Source organism: Sceloporus undulatus, chromosome 5 (genome assembly GCF_019175285.1).
Source record: "Sceloporus undulatus isolate JIND9_A2432 ecotype Alabama chromosome 5, SceUnd_v1.1, whole genome shotgun sequence".
NCBI lineage: Eukaryota > Metazoa > Chordata > Lepidosauria > Squamata > Phrynosomatidae > Sceloporus > Sceloporus undulatus.
The window spans coordinates 142,368,984-142,386,225 of record NC_056526.1 but is presented as its reverse complement, the minus strand read 5'-3'; the positions used below and the strand labels follow the sequence as shown (position 1 = coordinate 142,386,225).

Genomic DNA, 17,242 nt, shown 5'->3' with positions numbered 1-17,242 from the left:
ATGCAAGAAAAAGATATGCTTTGGTGAAAAAATTACCTGGAGTAAATTCCTTTTACTGGAACATTTCAAAGTAGAAAACAAATTACTACTCAAACTTGTAAGGTAGGCATGTAACAGACCGCCCCAAAAAGGTGGGCTGGTGGCAGCTGGTTTTCCTGCAGAAGGAGGCTGCAGCAGCCAAACTGCCCAACATCCTTCTGCCCCCCAAAAGAACCCAAAAAAGAGTTCTTTTTCTGATGCCGCATGCACATCACAAATGCACCGTTGACACACTTGTGACGTAAGGGACGTGCAGTGACGTCTATATGCTGTGCGTTGCTTATGTCAAGATGGTGGTACCCGTGTGGACGGGAGGCCAGCATGATGGCGGCGGTGGCACGTTTTAGGGTTCCAGAGCGTGCGGTTGCTGTGCGCTCCAGAACCCTAGAATTGGCCCGTGGATGGCGCTTCCTGTCCATCTGTCCCGGGACATAGTTTATATTTTAAAATCCCAGAATTCTGTTTTATTGTCTGGATATTTTTGTCTGGTTTCAGTTTCTGTTAGCATATTTATGCATGCTTATACCTTTCTGCATAGGAAATGTATATATTTCTGAATAATTGCACACAAACTGAAATGCTTTTGTTCATGCAAACACAATTGTGGGGAGTAGAAGCTGTTAAAATTCATGCTCTGAAATAAGGGCTTATCAGTATGAATTGTTGTTCTGTTGTTGAACTGGATCCAGATTTTGCCATGTGCAGCTGGGCTGGTAGAAGTGGGGTTCCCTGTTCTCTCCTTTCCAAAGCAGAATTCTCCCCATGCAATATATAGGGTTGAAAGGCTGCTGAATGGGATGGGTTGTGGTCCATAGAAAAGAGCACTCCCCAAATAGCCATTCACCAGTGACCTGAAGTTTATGTAAACACATTGTAAGCAGATTATCTGAAAGTGATGATGAGAATCAAATTAACCATCTGAATATTATCAAAATATAGGGGGAGGAAACAACCCAGGAGAGAAATAAGATTTGTTTTTCTACTTGAATATAAGCAACAGGCTTCCAAAGTGCACACCGTCAGAAGGTGGCATTTGATAAACGATTGACTAAATCAATCATAACTGCATAAACTTTACACTAATTTGGAATATCCTTGGCTTTTAAAATTATATTGTATGAAAACATAGGCTTGAGGAAACACTCTGCTTGAGAACACAAAGAAAAAATACAAATGTTTTCCATTTTAAAGTTTGAAGTTTAATAATAAAGACTTTGTTAACATTTTATATTTCTATGTAATGTGGAAATTGTTGCACAAATTATATTATACTGGTGCAAATATTTTATTTAGCAATAGACAAGAGCTTTATATACACCTCAGGTTGAAAATGCATTTGTGTTTAAAGACAGTGTGATATATTGGACAGTTCTGTGGTGAAATATATCTTTGAGTAAATATTCTTGATCTGGTAAGCTTCCCAATATCTTGTAGGCAACCTTCAGTATTTTGTAATTGTTCCTTCAGGGTAATCTGTGAACCATATTCCAGTTTCCAGTGTTGAGTTTACTAGTAACAGTATGAAGTTGACAGAATGGACTACAGAGTTGAAAATCTGCATGGGGAAAAAGTTAATTATTATGTTTTAGGCAAATATTTACTAGAAATGCTTTTCCATTTTCCAAACAGGAGAGTTTTTGCCATGATTACTCATGCCTTTGTTTAGACCTAGTTATGTAATTATTAACTGTTTTGAGAGGCTTTTCTTCTGTTTAGATCTTAGTCAACTTGTTTCAACAATTGTGTTGTATAGGAATGACCATAAAAGGTTCATCAGTTCAACTTGAATAGCTAACTTTTCTTTGGATTATGGTTTTTAAATGATGTCTTTATATAATTTATTTAAGTATCAGCTTTCTGCCTTTTCTTACCTTACTTTATGCTAGATACATTGGTGCAGTTTTATTTCATGATATAAGTTGTAGGATTAGTTCATTGTACCTTTTGCTAAGGTGGGTCAATACCACAATAGATACTGAGGACTCAAATCTTTATGAATGCAGTGTGATGGTTGGTGTTTTGTGTTCTGACTGTGATGGTCACAGGCAAGTGGTTGGTCATTCTAATTCAAATATTATCGCTATAGTAAACTCATCAAATCAATGGAATTTACATATTGTTGACTGAACATTCAACAATTGATTTAGTGAGGCTTATCACACTTGGACCAGCAACTGATTTATTCCCTAGACCAGATAGGCAACTGTTGGTCTGATGAAGCAGCTCTTCTTAGCTACTTACACATACTGCTAGAATAGCATCATGAATTATGACATTGTATTGACACAGCAGTTGGCATATCTACCCTACCCCCATGCATAAATATCCTGTGGGCCTCCCTCCTCTTTTCGTGGCCAAGAGGTTGGGCTATGGGGCTTTTTACTGTTGCTTTGTTTTAATGGGTATTTTATTTATGTCTATTGTTGATTGTATTTTAACCTTGTTGTGAGCCGCCCTGATCGAAGGAAGGGCGGCATATAAATAAAAAAATTTATTATTATTTATTATTATACTTGTTGTATAATGTTATGACATATTTTGTTGTACAAGAGCTCATATTTATTCCTTTGCTTACTTCTGTATACTTCTGGTTGTCCCATTCTTAGGCTAAAACATGTCTTGAATAAAACCTAATATCTGATATATTAATTCTGAACATATGCTGTTCAGAGTAGCATGTGTAAAGATGCCATCATTTAATAATGAAAACAAAATGTGTGGTTTTATGATAACTTGGACAGTGCTTCAGTCTTTAACATGCCAGAAACAGGGTGATTTTAGGCTGCATCAACAGAAGTATGGTGTCTAGATCAAGAGAAGTAATAGTGCCACTATGTTCTGTTCTGGTCAGGCCCCACCTGGAATATTGTGTCCAGTTCTGGGCACCACAATTCAAAAAGGACATTGAGAAACTGGAGCGTGTCCAAAGGAGAGTAACTAAAATGGTGAAAGGTCTGGAAACCATGCCCTATGAGGAACGACTTAGGGAGCTGGGGATGTTTAGTCTGGAGAAGAGAAGGTTAAGAGGTGATATGATAGCCCTGTTTAAATATTTGAAGGGATGTCATATTGAGGAGGGAGCAAGCTTGTTTTCTGCTTCTCCAGAAACTAGAACACGGAACAATGGATGCAAACTGCAGGAAAAGAGATTCCACCTCAACAGATCGGCCCCGCAGATTTGGAACTCTCTTCCCGACGAGCTCCACTCTGTTACCTCCCTTGACCTGTTTAAGAAGAGACTTAAGACCTACCTCTTCCAAAAGGCTTTCCCCCATGTGTCTTGACATCTGTTCCCCATCATATATGCTGCTTTCCTGCTAGTTCTGTCTTTTGGCCATGGTTTTTATTCTCTGTGGTTTTATTGTGTTTTTAATTTTGGAATGTATTTATGATGTTTATATACTGTTGTTCAAATTGTATAATGTTTTATATCCTTGTTGTAACCCGCTTTGATCTCTTTTGGAAAAGCGGGCTATAAATAAACAGTATTATTATTATTAGTAGTAGTAACATTAGGAGGAACTTCCTGACAGTAAGGGCTGTTCAACAGTGGAACACACTCCGCCGGAGTGTAGTGGAGTCTCCTTCCTGGAAGGGTCTGCTGATACTGCTGCTTAATTGGGTAGAGGGAGCGGGGAGGGAATTCCAATGAGGTGATGTTAAAAAGAAAGGCATAAGAGGTGCATTCCCATTTCTTTCTCCCTCCTTCAATGTCTGAATAGCTTGCCTCTTTCTCTCCTCCCCATTCATAAGCAGCAATGGCAGCTTTTGCTGGGGCTTGGCAGTTGTGGGAGGAGGTTTCAGATGGAGTGCAAAGGACTACCACTTGTACTCCCCCACCCCCCAAAAATAAAGACACATTATGCTCTGCCTGTTTGGCCACTATGGACTGAATAGTTAATGGGAAAAATAGATTTATGAAATGGCTACTGTGAGTATAAACAGAATTAAAAAACAGCCTACAGGAAGTTATTTATTTGATTTATATTATGGCCTTTCTTCAAGATTTGATGGTTCTTTACCCATCTGTCCTCCATAACAATCCTGTGAACGTTAAGTGAGAAAGTGACAGACCCAGTGTCACACAGTGAGCTTTATTGGCTGAGAGTTGAATTTGAGTCTCCGGTCTTGATCCCGTACTCCAGCCACTAGAAAACACTGGCTCTGTGTACAGGCCAGAAACCTGCTCTCCAGTTAAGTGATTCACAACATAAGTTTACAGCATGCTTACTGAAGTCCAGGTGCTTCCCTCGAAAACAAAATAAAACAAAAAATACAACACACACACACACACACACACACACTCAATGAAACATTTCTAGGTGCATAGCTGATTATAAACAGATAAATTCATAAATTCACTACTACAATATCACAGTATCATTTTATTCTGAAGTTCAAGCTGTGGACGTGCAGATAAAATCTTCATTACAAGCCTTAGGGTATTACTGGATTAATCAGTATGTTTGGGTGATTAATGTTTTGGGTACAGATTAAAACTATGAGCTGAGCTGATGAAGCAGAAACAAACTCTTAATTCTTCTTCTATCTGCCTTGTAGTCTCTCTTGTAGTCCATGGGTAAGTAACTCGCAGGATTTGCGGGGAACACTGACACCCCCCTAAATCTACTAGGCCCTTCCTGTTGTTGCTGCTTCTGCAATGACAAAGTCCCAAAAGTGGTTTTTCATTTAAATAAATGTGTATTTCTTCTGTGCCTTGTTTATGAGTAAAATGCATCTTGGGCTACATCCTTGGACATTGTAACCCAAGTCCCAGCACAGAATCTGACAGGAAGATAGGCTAATAATGGAGGCCAGGAGAAGAAAGAGGAATATTAGAAGAATAATTTTCCTGTTTGCTGGTGTTCTCTTCAGTCATGTCTCTAAACATCAGTGGAATTTAACTGGAGTGGGGGGAAACTGTGTCATCCTAGTGTCAAACTTAATCTTCCTTTCCTCTTGGTTTTTATGTGTGGGCTGGAGGGGAGGGGAGCTTAGTCTACCCTATTAAAATTGCACTTTTTGAGCAGAAATAAGTGATTCCCTTGGATTTATGCCAGGAAATGCTATCACTGCAAAAATAGTCTCTTAATATGGGGTGGCAGCTTCCCTAAGGATATGAAGAGTCTTCTGCATTGACGAAACACAAAAACAAAAGCTCCTCATGGTAGCATAAACTATAGAATGCTCCCTCCCCCCTGCCTCCAGTGGTCTGGCACATAGCAAGGATAGGTACATATTTCTCTGGCATTTTAAAATGATTACAAAGTTTGGTAGATTCAGTAATGCACACATATACTGTATTTTCTGGCGTATAAGACTACTTTTTAACCCAGGAAAATCTTCTCAAAAATCAGGGGTCGCCTTATACGCTGGGTGTCATCTTATAGGGCAGGTGCTGAAACTTCCAAGCCAGACTGGAGAATCTGCAGTTGTCGCATATGTAACTGAAGGGCGGAGCAAGCTGCAGGCATCCAGGACACTCGGGGTATGAAAAAAAGAGACATGTTTGCAATACTGCTCTGATCGCCTTGGAGACAGGGACGGTTGGGCAGGCAGGGAGAGCTGACCAATCCAAGCAGGCTTTGTATACAACAAGTTTTCCTGCTAAGTACCTGCATGTCATAAGCATTTGAATTAAAATTACCATATTGATGACAAATCTGATGTTTTTTTAATTTTTATTTGGTGTGCATTGGAAGAGGGGTAGTCTTAAATGGTGAGTATATCCCAAACTCTATATTTTAACTGGAAAAGTTGGGGGTCGTCTTATACGCCCAGTCGTCTTATACGCCGGAAAATACGGTACTTCATCAAAGTCACCTAGCAGCAAGGAATTTTAAGGATTTGAATCTGAATCATTGTTGCTCATGTATATTTGATGATGTTTTCAAGATGTAGGTTTTTAAGTTACAGAATTCTGATTGAATTTTGACTTTGTTGGTGTGCCTTTCTCTATTAGAATCCAACTTACCATTTAAAATTTGAATTTTTGTAGCTACTATTACTTGCCCAGTGCCATTACTTGTCTAAGGGATACCATAAATCTACAGGCAACTTGAAGGCATACACACACACACACACACACACATTAGTCAGTACTGCACTAAGCTATGCCATGAATCTGATCTCAATTGAATAAGTGATAAAAGATTGAGGAGATATTGGTTCTTATGTTTCCCTGAGTGCCTCTGCACCTTGCTACTTAATCACTGCCAGACATCCTCTTCTATTAATGTGTTTGCAACAGTGTGATTACCTATCTACTAACCTTCTGACCTCTCTAGTTTCTTATTTGAATCTTGCTGAATAAACAAAGGAAAACAGAGCCACTGCCACAGATAATGTATGGCAGTTCTGCTGTTGGAGATGGACAATCTCTTTATCTGTTCTGGGGCAATGAAAAATTCAGGTCATGTGATATCTGCAGCCTTCTAATAGATGGTCATTATATGTCCTGCATCATTATGTGCTGACTATAAAAACAATGTAACAGCTATCAAAATCACCTGTACTCTGTGCTTACATCCAGGCACAGTACCCTCATCAGGACGTTCTAGGACAGCAGTGAATTGTTTGGGATGCCAAAGAAATCAGTGGTGGTTATTGGCTTCTGTGTTAGGGATACAGTAAATCTGCTCTGGGTTTTATTACAGATTTTAAAGATGCTTTTGAAGATGCTGAACCTGTTTGGAGAACTTTCAGCACTTTAGATAGCTCTTTAAAGTCTGGAATGGAACTCTGAGCAGTTTTACCCTTACATGGAATCAAGTTTCTGTCGCTGCTGCAAGGAATACTGGTATATTCAAGTCTATCATTCCCCCACCCCAGTAACTATAATATATCTGCATTCTTCTGCACCCAAAGTATATTGCATGAAATGCACTTTCCCTGCCATTGGAATATTGCTTCCTCTTTGGTGCATTTTTGTGACATTATTACATGCAGCTTTTAAACCATGATTATACCAGGAAAGAAGCACCACTGTCCATACTAATCACACAATGCTTCCTTTGACCCATAGATGTTCTGTCCCTGAACCATCCCTTTTCAATGACAAGGAAAACCCATCAGTTACTAGGGAAGCCTGAAAGTTCCCAGGTGCAAAATGTCAGTCTGAGGACAATTTTGCAGTTGTGAGGCATTTTGATTTAAAAAGCTTGAATTAAATATAGTATATAAGGTATATAAAGTATAATAAAAAATAACCAGTTGTTTTTCCCATCTTTAACAGGCAACAATCAGCTGAAGACCTTGCAAGGGTACCAGTTAATTCCACCAGCAACATATTGAATAGACTTCTGGTTAGTTATGATCCTAGGATAAGACCAAATTTCAAAGGTTAGTTCATGTACAATAAATGTGGTTTACTTTGCAGTTACATAAACATCTAAATGTTGCATTAACCATCAATTACATTTTATTTTCTTGTAAACACATTTGGAGAGTCAACATAGTGAAATGTTTTGAGTGCTGGACAAGGACTTTGAGAGACCAAGTCTTAATCCTCACTGTGCCATAGAAGCCCACTGGGTGGTCTTGGGAAAACCATAGTTTCTCAGCCAAAAAGGACAGCAGCGGCAAATAACCTCTGAAAAAATCTGGCCTAGAAAAGCCTAGGATAGGGTTACAATAAGTCAGAGGTACATAATAAGAATGAAAACAGCATTATTATTAACAACAAATGGTGAAACTACACCATTAGCAAGCAAGTGTTTTAACCTCACTTTGGTTATCCACTGTAAGCTGAAATCACAGACACACAATTTCAGCATTAAATAATCTCATACCCACCAATCTACTTTTTGTAAGCTTATATTCAGTAGTACCATAATTATCCCAGATCCATTAGTCCACCATCCTACTAATGATACCCATTTTCATCTCCATCTAATTCCCAAGAAGCTATTTTAGTACTAAGCCAGTGTCTGCTGTCAGTAATGGACTGGACAAGGGTGAACAAACTGGAGCTTAATTCAATCAGGACAGAGGTGCTCCCAGACAATTTAAAAGTAGATCAGGGAATAGGAATTCAGCCTCTGCTGGATGGAGATACACTTCTCTTGAAATTTCAAATTCATAGTTTGTGTATACCCCTGGACTCAATCTTGAGCCTGGATGCCCAGGTTTTTGCAGTGACCAGGAGTGCATTTGTACAGTTAAAACCAGTATGCCAGCTGTGCCTTTTCCTGGAAATGTCAGAACTGCCTATAGTGACACGTGTGTTGATTATATCCCATTTGGATTAATCTAACACATTCTACATGGGTCTGCCTTTGGAAACGTCAACCTAGCTAGACTGCTGATTGGGGCTGTTCACATCATACATACAAGTCCCTTGTTGAAACAGCTTCACTATTTAAATAAGAAATACTGGAAAATTAATTTCATTTCCAGGTATAATTCACAGTGCTGGTTATGACTTATAAAATTATATGTGGCTTAGTTCCAGGCTAACAGAAAGACTCTACCTCCCTGTATGAGCATGCCAGAGGCCCTGAACACAAGGACCAAAAGAAGCAGCTTCTGGCTGCTTTGAGGGCATGGTGTCAAAATGACACATGCTCCCAAAGTGGTGAGAAGCTATTCAGATACTGTGATCCAGACTGGATCAAAAAGGAACTGAAAAAAATCTGGCTCCTGGCAGTGGCCAGCTTGGGACCATGATGGTGGCCCACTATGGAAGCGGGCCATGCAGTTGCCATGGTCCCAGCACGACTGCAGTCAGAGCAGCCTGAGGCCGTTCTTTGCTGCCCATCTACTTTGTGGAAATTATTTGCTTGTGCAGAAAGCTATATGGTAGTGGATTTTTCTCTTTATAGTCAAGTTGTTTTTTTAAAACAATTGATATTATGCTATTTCACACTGAAGGCATTTTAACATGGTAGCTGATTTAATTTTTTTTAAAAATGTATCATTGGTGTGTTTTTTTTAAAGTTGTACATTGATTTAACCCTGGTGTTTTGGAGGAAACAAGTACACACAAATTAATATGCATGTTGTAAAATGTGAATGGGTAAAATGTGCAAAGTGTGGAAATATGCAGAAATGCACTTCTGTTAATGGGGAAAATGGGTAAGCTAGAAAAAATATATAAAATTTACCACTTATTTGCATTTGAAGCACAGCAGCCTCATTGCACCATGCAAAACAAGGATGGGAGGAAAATACAGGCAAGATTTGGAGAAATGCAAAAAAATCAAAATGGAGAGGTTTTCACATTCCTAGATATATCCTTCTTGCCCACCTCAACTTTGATTTTTCTGTATTACAGCCTGGCACTGTAATTGACTTAATTGGCATTGTTGCCACTCAATATCCACAAAATACTCAACACTGTGAAAATGCTTTAAAAAAAAAAAAGTAGCCCAAAAGTTAAAAAAGCAAAAACATAATGGCAATTGTTGGTTGCAGTTATTCATCTCCTTGCAGCATATCTAGATGTGCTCTAGTGCAACCCACTGTTTCCAGAAGTCACTGAATGGAGTTCACCTTTCTGCAGTTACTATCTCACATGATTTCAAATTAAATGCACCTGTTTCTGAAAGGCTCCTGAGTTTATGGGAGAATATATTTAAACAATTACCATCATGAAAACCAATGAACTATTAAAAGTCCATGACAATCATCCAACAGAGTTGGTCTGTTAAAAAATATTCTTAGCTATGAACATAACCCAGAGCAATGTTATATCTATTATTACAACATAGAGAGGACATGGCTCAACCATGGATTTGTTCAGATAAGGCTGTGTACATTTAGTCAGAGAAGCACCCAAAAGGCCAATGATGCTACTGAAATCCATACCTGAGATGAGAAAAAACATACATGAGACAGCCCAAACCTCCCTAAATCTTGGGTTTATGGGAAAATGGCAAGAGGAAATCCATTCTTGAAGCAAACCCATTATCAGAGCCCATTTTGAATTTGCAAGATGACAAGAGGGAAACACAGTAAATATGTAGAAAAAGTTTATGTTGTCTGAAACCAAACATGGTTTTTGGGGTCTCGCTTCAAAATGCTATATGTGGCAAAGATCCAACAGTACTCATTTTCCTGAGAATGCTATTGCCATGGTGAAACATGGTGGTGACAGCATTGTGTTGCAGAGTTACTTTTCCTCTGTATGGACAGAGACATCGTCTTGAGTTAAGACAATACGAATGGAACCAAATGCACAACAGTTTTAGAGGAAAACTTTTTTTCATTCTTTAAGAGACTAGATTAACACGAGAACCACTTATAGAAGACAGGGTCATATGAAGAAGCTGGTTTGTATTCTCATGAAGGATTGACATGATGGTCATTCCTATCCTCCACACCTTATGTTTATACACAAGGGGGAACAGATTTATTTTAGAGAAGATGTCTGATTTGTTTTAGAAAAGATGTGGAGAACTTCAAGCCACCACATCAGGCCTTCCTGAGGTTTCCAACTTGACCCTGCAGATTCTGCAGAGGACCACATCCCTATCCCCATGATACCATCATCTAGTGGTTTTCTGAATCTTTTAAAAGAATGAAATTACTCACATAAATTTTAATGCTTATTTAATGGCAAGAAGAACTTTAAATTAAAATAGGATGCTATTTTTTATCATACCATTTTGCTTTTTCCCCAATTATCATAAGAATGTATTCCTTGAGAATTTACCTGATATTGAATCTGGTCCTCAGGCTGAAAGAGGTTTCCCACCTTTGTTTAAGAGTTTTCTGTATCTAACTTGTAATCCCTGTAATCAAGTAATCTCATATTAGTACCAAACTAGGCATGAGGTCTGTTTTAGTGGAACTGAAAGCAACAGTAGTGTGTGAGAGGACGCCAGTTTTGAAAAGGGCAGTGATGTTGGACATCAAAGTATAACTCTTTTCCCTGTGTCATTTTCCCAAACTGATGGCTGCTCCCCTGAAGCTACTATCAGATCCTTTGATGAAAAAGACATGCATCTGTATTGTGACTGCAGGTTCTCTATACTTTCTCCAGCAGGGCTAATAGCAGCTTGGGCTGTTGGGAGAAATTTAAACTGGAGACATGCCATTGACAAAATCTAGCCAGGATTTAAGTTCTCTGCAGCTGCTTTGAGTCAACAGAGCATGGCAAAGACTTACATTTTCCTTCCTTTAATATTCAAATTAGCTTTGAGTCAGTCTAAATTAATATGCCATGCATGTTAAAGAGGAAAAACAAAAAGAGGGATTCCTTCTTCTCCACTACCATTGCATTTTAAAATGAGCTCATTTCACCAGTAACTGTTGCCCTTATAAGGTCATAACTCAGAAAGTAACTCCAAAAATTTACTCCTAGCTCTTCAGTCTTCCCTTATAAAGCACTACAGATTTAGAAATGGGATTGTTAATTCATTCTCTGATTTAATAAAAGTTTTAGAATGTAGGGGAGAAACTGTGAATGGGATTAATTGATAACCCTAAGACTGATGTTCTCTTATGTATATATTTTAGGAATCCCAGTTGATGTAGCAGTCAATATTTTCATTAATAGTTTTGGATCAATACAAGAGACAACTATGGTAAGACTGATTTTCCTTGGATATATCATTTATTTACGAGAGATAAAAGTACCCAGTTTTGTATGGGATGGAATAGTCCATAGCTTCACACACCAAAATGTTCAGATGAATGGTGGATTTACATTGGTCAGAATACTCTGGGCTGCTCCTGAAGTATCCTGACCCTGAAGCTGCTCCAAATTTTCTCAATTACCTCTGCATTCCAGAATGACACTGGATGGCTATCTACATGCAGGTCTTCCTGTGCTGCCCAGTGCTGCTGCCACTGGTGTGAGTCATGCCCTCTAAGGTTAAAAAAAAAAAGACACTCACCATTGATTACATGGCTGGGTGCCTTGTTGTGACCTCAGAGGCAGTGGCATGCCAGAGGCAGTGGTGTTAGCTGACACAATGGGACACACATGTTAACAACCACCTGGCATTGCTCTGGAACAATGGAAAATCTGGAGCAAAAGGTAAGTTTTTAAAATTTAATTTAAAGGAAAACTGGCCTGGATTTGATGCAAACTGGCCTTCTGGCATGAAGACAGTCTGTATTTGAATTGGGGGTTTGAGCCTGTGTTGAGTGGATAGGACAATGTGAGGTGGGAGAAAACCTAGTGGTAAAGGGCCTGTCAAACATATCCAAATTTACAACGCCATTGATTTTTTTTTAATTTTTTTTATTTTTTATTTAAAATAAATCTTTATTCAACGCAATACAAACCTAACAATATAACCTACAGTAGAACAGAACAGTATCGTGACAATGCCTCTTTCACAACTCTTCGTTTGGTTAAGCACCAAACAACCCGCCCCCCAAAAAGAAGAAATAAAGAAAGAAAAAAGAAGAAAAGAGAGAAAAAGAAGGAAAAGAAACCCCCCCACCCCTCCCAAGTTTGTCTGCCAGATGTTGACTGATATGAAATAGATTGCCCTACATGTTTATGTACCTCGATTAAAGTTTATGACGCTGAGTTATATCTCACACCGCGCGTCTAGATGCATTTATTTCAGTGTAAAGCCCATACCTGCAACACTCTAATACCTTTTAACCACCTTATAACATGCAGGGAAGGAGAGAAAGTTTCAAAAATCTTCCTACTCTGCAAACTGCAAAGGAAGTTATTTAACCCTTCGAGAGGCACCATCTTTTTTTGCAGTAGTCAAGGAAAGACTTCCAGGCCTGTTTCCCTTCGTGAGCCCTATCCTTCAATTCCAACGTAATCATGTCCATTTCTATAGTATTAAAGGATTTTTGTAACCAATTATCAATTGTTGGCAGTTCCTCTGTAGGCCAAAATTTAGCGATTGTTATTCTCACAGTAGTAAGCAGATATAAAATTTGTTTGAGATATTTCCTAACTTCCTGATTTTCAATTATGTTTAAGAGGAAGATTTCGGGTGTGAAGTTTATTTTAATTTTATATATATCTTGTAAAATTCTGTGCGCTGAGGTCCAGAATTTTTTCACCTTTGGACAAAGCCACCACATGTGGAAGAAATTTCCGATCCCCTTTTTGCACTTCCAGCAGTTTGCCTTTCTATTCTTATAGATTTTCCCTAATCTAGACGGAGCGAGATACCATCGATGAATCATCTTCATTAAATTTTCCTTTATATCCGAGCATGCTGAAAAATTAGCATCCTTACCCCATGCTCTTTCCCATTTCTCCAATTCAATTGCGTGACCTATATCTCCAGCCCATTTTATCATACAGTGTTTAATTTGCTCTGATTCCAATTCTAATTTCAAACACATTTTATAAAGCCTAGAGATTCTCCCCTTCTTGTCTTTTTTCTTGATTATTTCACCCAGTTCCGTATTATCTGGACCTATTCCCAATTGCTTATTATCCATCCTAAATCTTGCCCATAACTGGCGATAAGGGAACCATTGTAATTTCAGTCCATCTTTTTCCATTTCCTCTTTAGATTTTATAACTCTTTCTCCATTCACTTGCTTCAGGATATCCTTGTACCTTATCCAGCCTTTATTTTCAACTATAGTGTTACCTAAAAAAGCTTCATGTGGTGACGCCCATTCTGGGATATTTCTATAGATTTTTCCTTTATAAATTTTCCACACCCTCAGCAGTGACCTTCTCACAATATGATCCTCAAATTGTTTGTTACTGTCCAGTTTCCCATACCACATGTAGGCATGCCACCCGTAAATTTTATTAAAACCCTCTAAATTTAGCAATTTCCCACTTTCTAAGTTAATCCAATCTATTAGCCAATCCAGACTACATGCATGATAGTATAATCTAAAATCCGGGAGACCAAAACCTCCACGTGCTTTATCATCTGTTAGTGATTTCCAATTGATTCTAGCTTTTTTTCCCGCCCAAATGAATTTATTCAAATCTTTTTTCCAATTATTAAAAAAAATTTCATTGTTTACAATTGGTAAGTTTTGAAATAAAAATAGCACTTTTGGGAGGACGCACATTTTAATAATTGCTATTTTCCCTAGAAGGGATGTTTGTAAGTGCGACCATTTTTCTAGGTCTTTTTTGATCTCTTGCCAGATTTTCTTATAGTTACAGTATTATCAAAAAGATCACTGTTCTTTCTAGTAATGTAAATTCCTAAATATTTGACCTTTTTTTGGATTGGTATTCCCAACTTTTCTTGTAATCCAAAGTTACACCGCCATTATAAATGGACATATTGTAATGAAGCCACAATCACTGAGACTCTTAGGCAAGCCTATTGTTGTAGAATATACAAACAGTCTCCTCTTGGGAAGGTCTGTCAATTAAAGAAGTATTTGTCTCACAATAGGGAAGAGTACCAGCCCCATGACTCTGTCTCTTGGCCTACTTCTCCTGCTTTGAAACTATATTACATAAAAAAAATTACAAGGTGATAAAGGGAGTGTTTCTCTTAGTCTTAAATGAAGTTGTTAACTCCAACTAGAACAGATCCATTGAATCAACAGAACCAAGGCACATCCCAACTTGTGGTAAGTTCTGTTGATTCAATGCCAACCAACTCTGGTTGGTACTAATAATTGGATTTAGTCCCTAGTAACTGAAGATGGTATTGCAAGTTTCAAACCATGAGCACTGAAATAAGGTGTTTTAATATAACAACCTAAAAATACAAGCCCTGACAGTCTCTTCAGTATGCATGCCTAGTTTCAGATATCTAGGTTCCTGTTCTCAAAGAGAAGGCAATATCTATTATTATAGATCAGAACAATCTAGCCAGAATCCTGATTGTGAGATATGCTGGTGTAACCTCCTGTTACACCAGAATATGTACTTTTCCACTCATTGCAGTAAGAGTCATCCAATACCTCCTTGCTCAGTGCAGCCAGAGTTTTACTGCTGATGTGCATCACCATGGCTATTTAGTGGCTGAGGATGGAGTAGGAGCTTCCAGGCACCATCCGGTTACAGTTGCAGAACTGGAGAAAATGAACAAGCTATCAACTTCCCAGACCTCCAGATTGGTGGAGATCCAGGAGCATGATAGCTGTTCTTTTCAAGCATAGCTGGATGGTGTATTGGAACCCCTGGCCATTGGGATGCTTTCTAGTGCTATCAAGCTGCAGTTGCACAACTGGAAAGTCAGAGGTTCAGTGCAGAAACACACTTGTCTTGATTTATACTCTACTAGATCTCAAACTATATCTTGCCCCCATGTCCTGCTTTCCCACCAAACAATAGAGTGCTCAGCGTGACTAACCACATTTAGAGAGTATTGACTTACTGGCTAAATTATTTATAAGACATCTTTTGGGATAAATTAAGACAATTAGAAGCAATTAAAGCTTTTAAAATGTAACAGCATGACAAATATTTACATCAGGTTCCATTTAAAATACCAAGGCTAATTTACTACATAAGAGAATTCTCTCTACATAAGAGAACTGTAATAACTAGACGGAAGAAGTTAAAAACTGAAACCAAATTTTAGGAAGGAAAGATTTTTGATAAATTAAAATAAAATTACAATCACCCCTCCATTTTTGCGGACTTGAGATCCGCATCCCTCACATATACATGAGTGGGAAACGGAGGTGGAACCAATGGGGTGTGCACCCATGGGCACGCACCCACAGCCGCCCACAGGAGTGCACCCCCATTCAAGCCAATGGGGCTTGAATATACATGCATTTCCATTTTCACAGAGGGGGCCGAACGGATCCCTCCGAAAATGGAGGGGCAACTGTATATAATTTTAAAAGATTAAAAGTGAAATTCTGGCATGGTGGAAGTCTGGTTTATCTTTTTCCAAAGCTCTATCATTTAGCCCTAGCCAAGTCATGATGTGGAATACATTTTTTCCTTTTAATTCTCCAGCTGCCTCACCCCCAGCCCTAATTTTTCCCAGCAGTCTTCAGTGTGTGTGTGTGTGTGTGTGTGTGTGTGTGTGTGTGTGTGTGTACAGGGGGTTGTTCAACCTTTTTACATCTATAAAATGGAATATATCTGCTGTCATAATGACACTTGATCATTTTTAAGGATACATTCTCACTGCTTATATCATATGTTTTTCCAGGGGCATGAGTCCAGGGAATGTTTTAAGTATGAACCTGCTAACATGCCAGTAAATTTGACTCATTGAGACATTAAATGATTTCTCAACATAGCCAACTATAACGCTGGTCAAGCACTCCCTCAATATATTAAATGAATGAGTAAAAGGAATGCCTCTCCCATGGCTACCTCCCCATTATCATACAATCATAGAAGGTTTAAATACAACTGGAACTTAAATCTCTCTAGTGCTGTCCATTACATTCCACTGTATATGCCAGCTATCCTGGTCTTAATTATTTTTAATGTAATTATTTACATTTTTATCCAAATCCATACTTCCAGTAATTTAACACTATTTTACAATCTGAAGACTGAGATACCACCTCCACCAGGTCTTAGGAGCATTCTTTTGGAGTAGAGAAACCATGGCGCATTACAGAGTGCCCAAGAAGGGCGCTCTGCCGCTGCCGCCGGTTGCTACTGGGAACCGCAGCGGCCAAATCGCGCGGCTCCTGGGCACAGCAAGAAAGAAGTGCCGAAATGGCGCTTCTTTCTGGGCCCCGGAATTGGCACCGTGAGGTACTAGTCATGCACTCACGGCGTCACTTCCGCCGTACGACATCCGGATGCTATGCGTCCGCGACATCAAAATGGCGCCCCCCGTGTGGACGGGTGCCGCCATTTTGTATGGACTTGGTCTGTATTAGGGTTGAGGGGCGTCAAGAAGGGACACCCCTTCTCAACCCTAACACGCCCCTTTCTAACCCTAGTATGCCCCTTCGGCGCGTCTGTAACGTGCCTATGAGTCACACAGAAGGATGGAACAGATGGGAAGGAAAAAGCAGCTCACTCCTGCTTTTTCCCAAAGTGTATCAAACTCCTGCTGCCCACATTGCCCACTCCCAAGGCAGGCCAAATGTGCAAGGTCTAACCACACAACCTGGTGTCAAGCCAGGCCGCTGGGTAATTTTTTTTGTTACCTCCCCATCATATATGCACACCATCACACAAACACACCACTGGCAACCCCCAAGTACTTCCCACATCCACCCAGATGACATCCCATTGCATGGCCACCTTTTTGGCCACACATGTGTGATGCTCCATCTGTTCAGGGCATCAGACCATCAGTGCACTGAGTGATACATTGGCAAAGCACAATCATGGAGGTCCTTCTACATGCCCTCTTCATCCCATGCC

The 17,242-nt window shown here is 39.2% G+C and overlaps 1 protein-coding gene across 1 annotated transcript in view; it reads left to right on the top strand.

The window, feature by feature from the left end:
- GLRB (glycine receptor beta) overlaps positions 1-17,242 on the top strand; it is a 49,342-nt gene that overhangs the window by 9,350 nt on the left and 22,750 nt on the right. Inside the window, 2 exon segments of the mRNA XM_042470292.1 lie at positions 7,274-7,380; positions 11,500-11,567. Of these exon segments, the coding sequence (XP_042326226.1) occupies positions 7,274-7,380; positions 11,500-11,567 (175 nt within the window).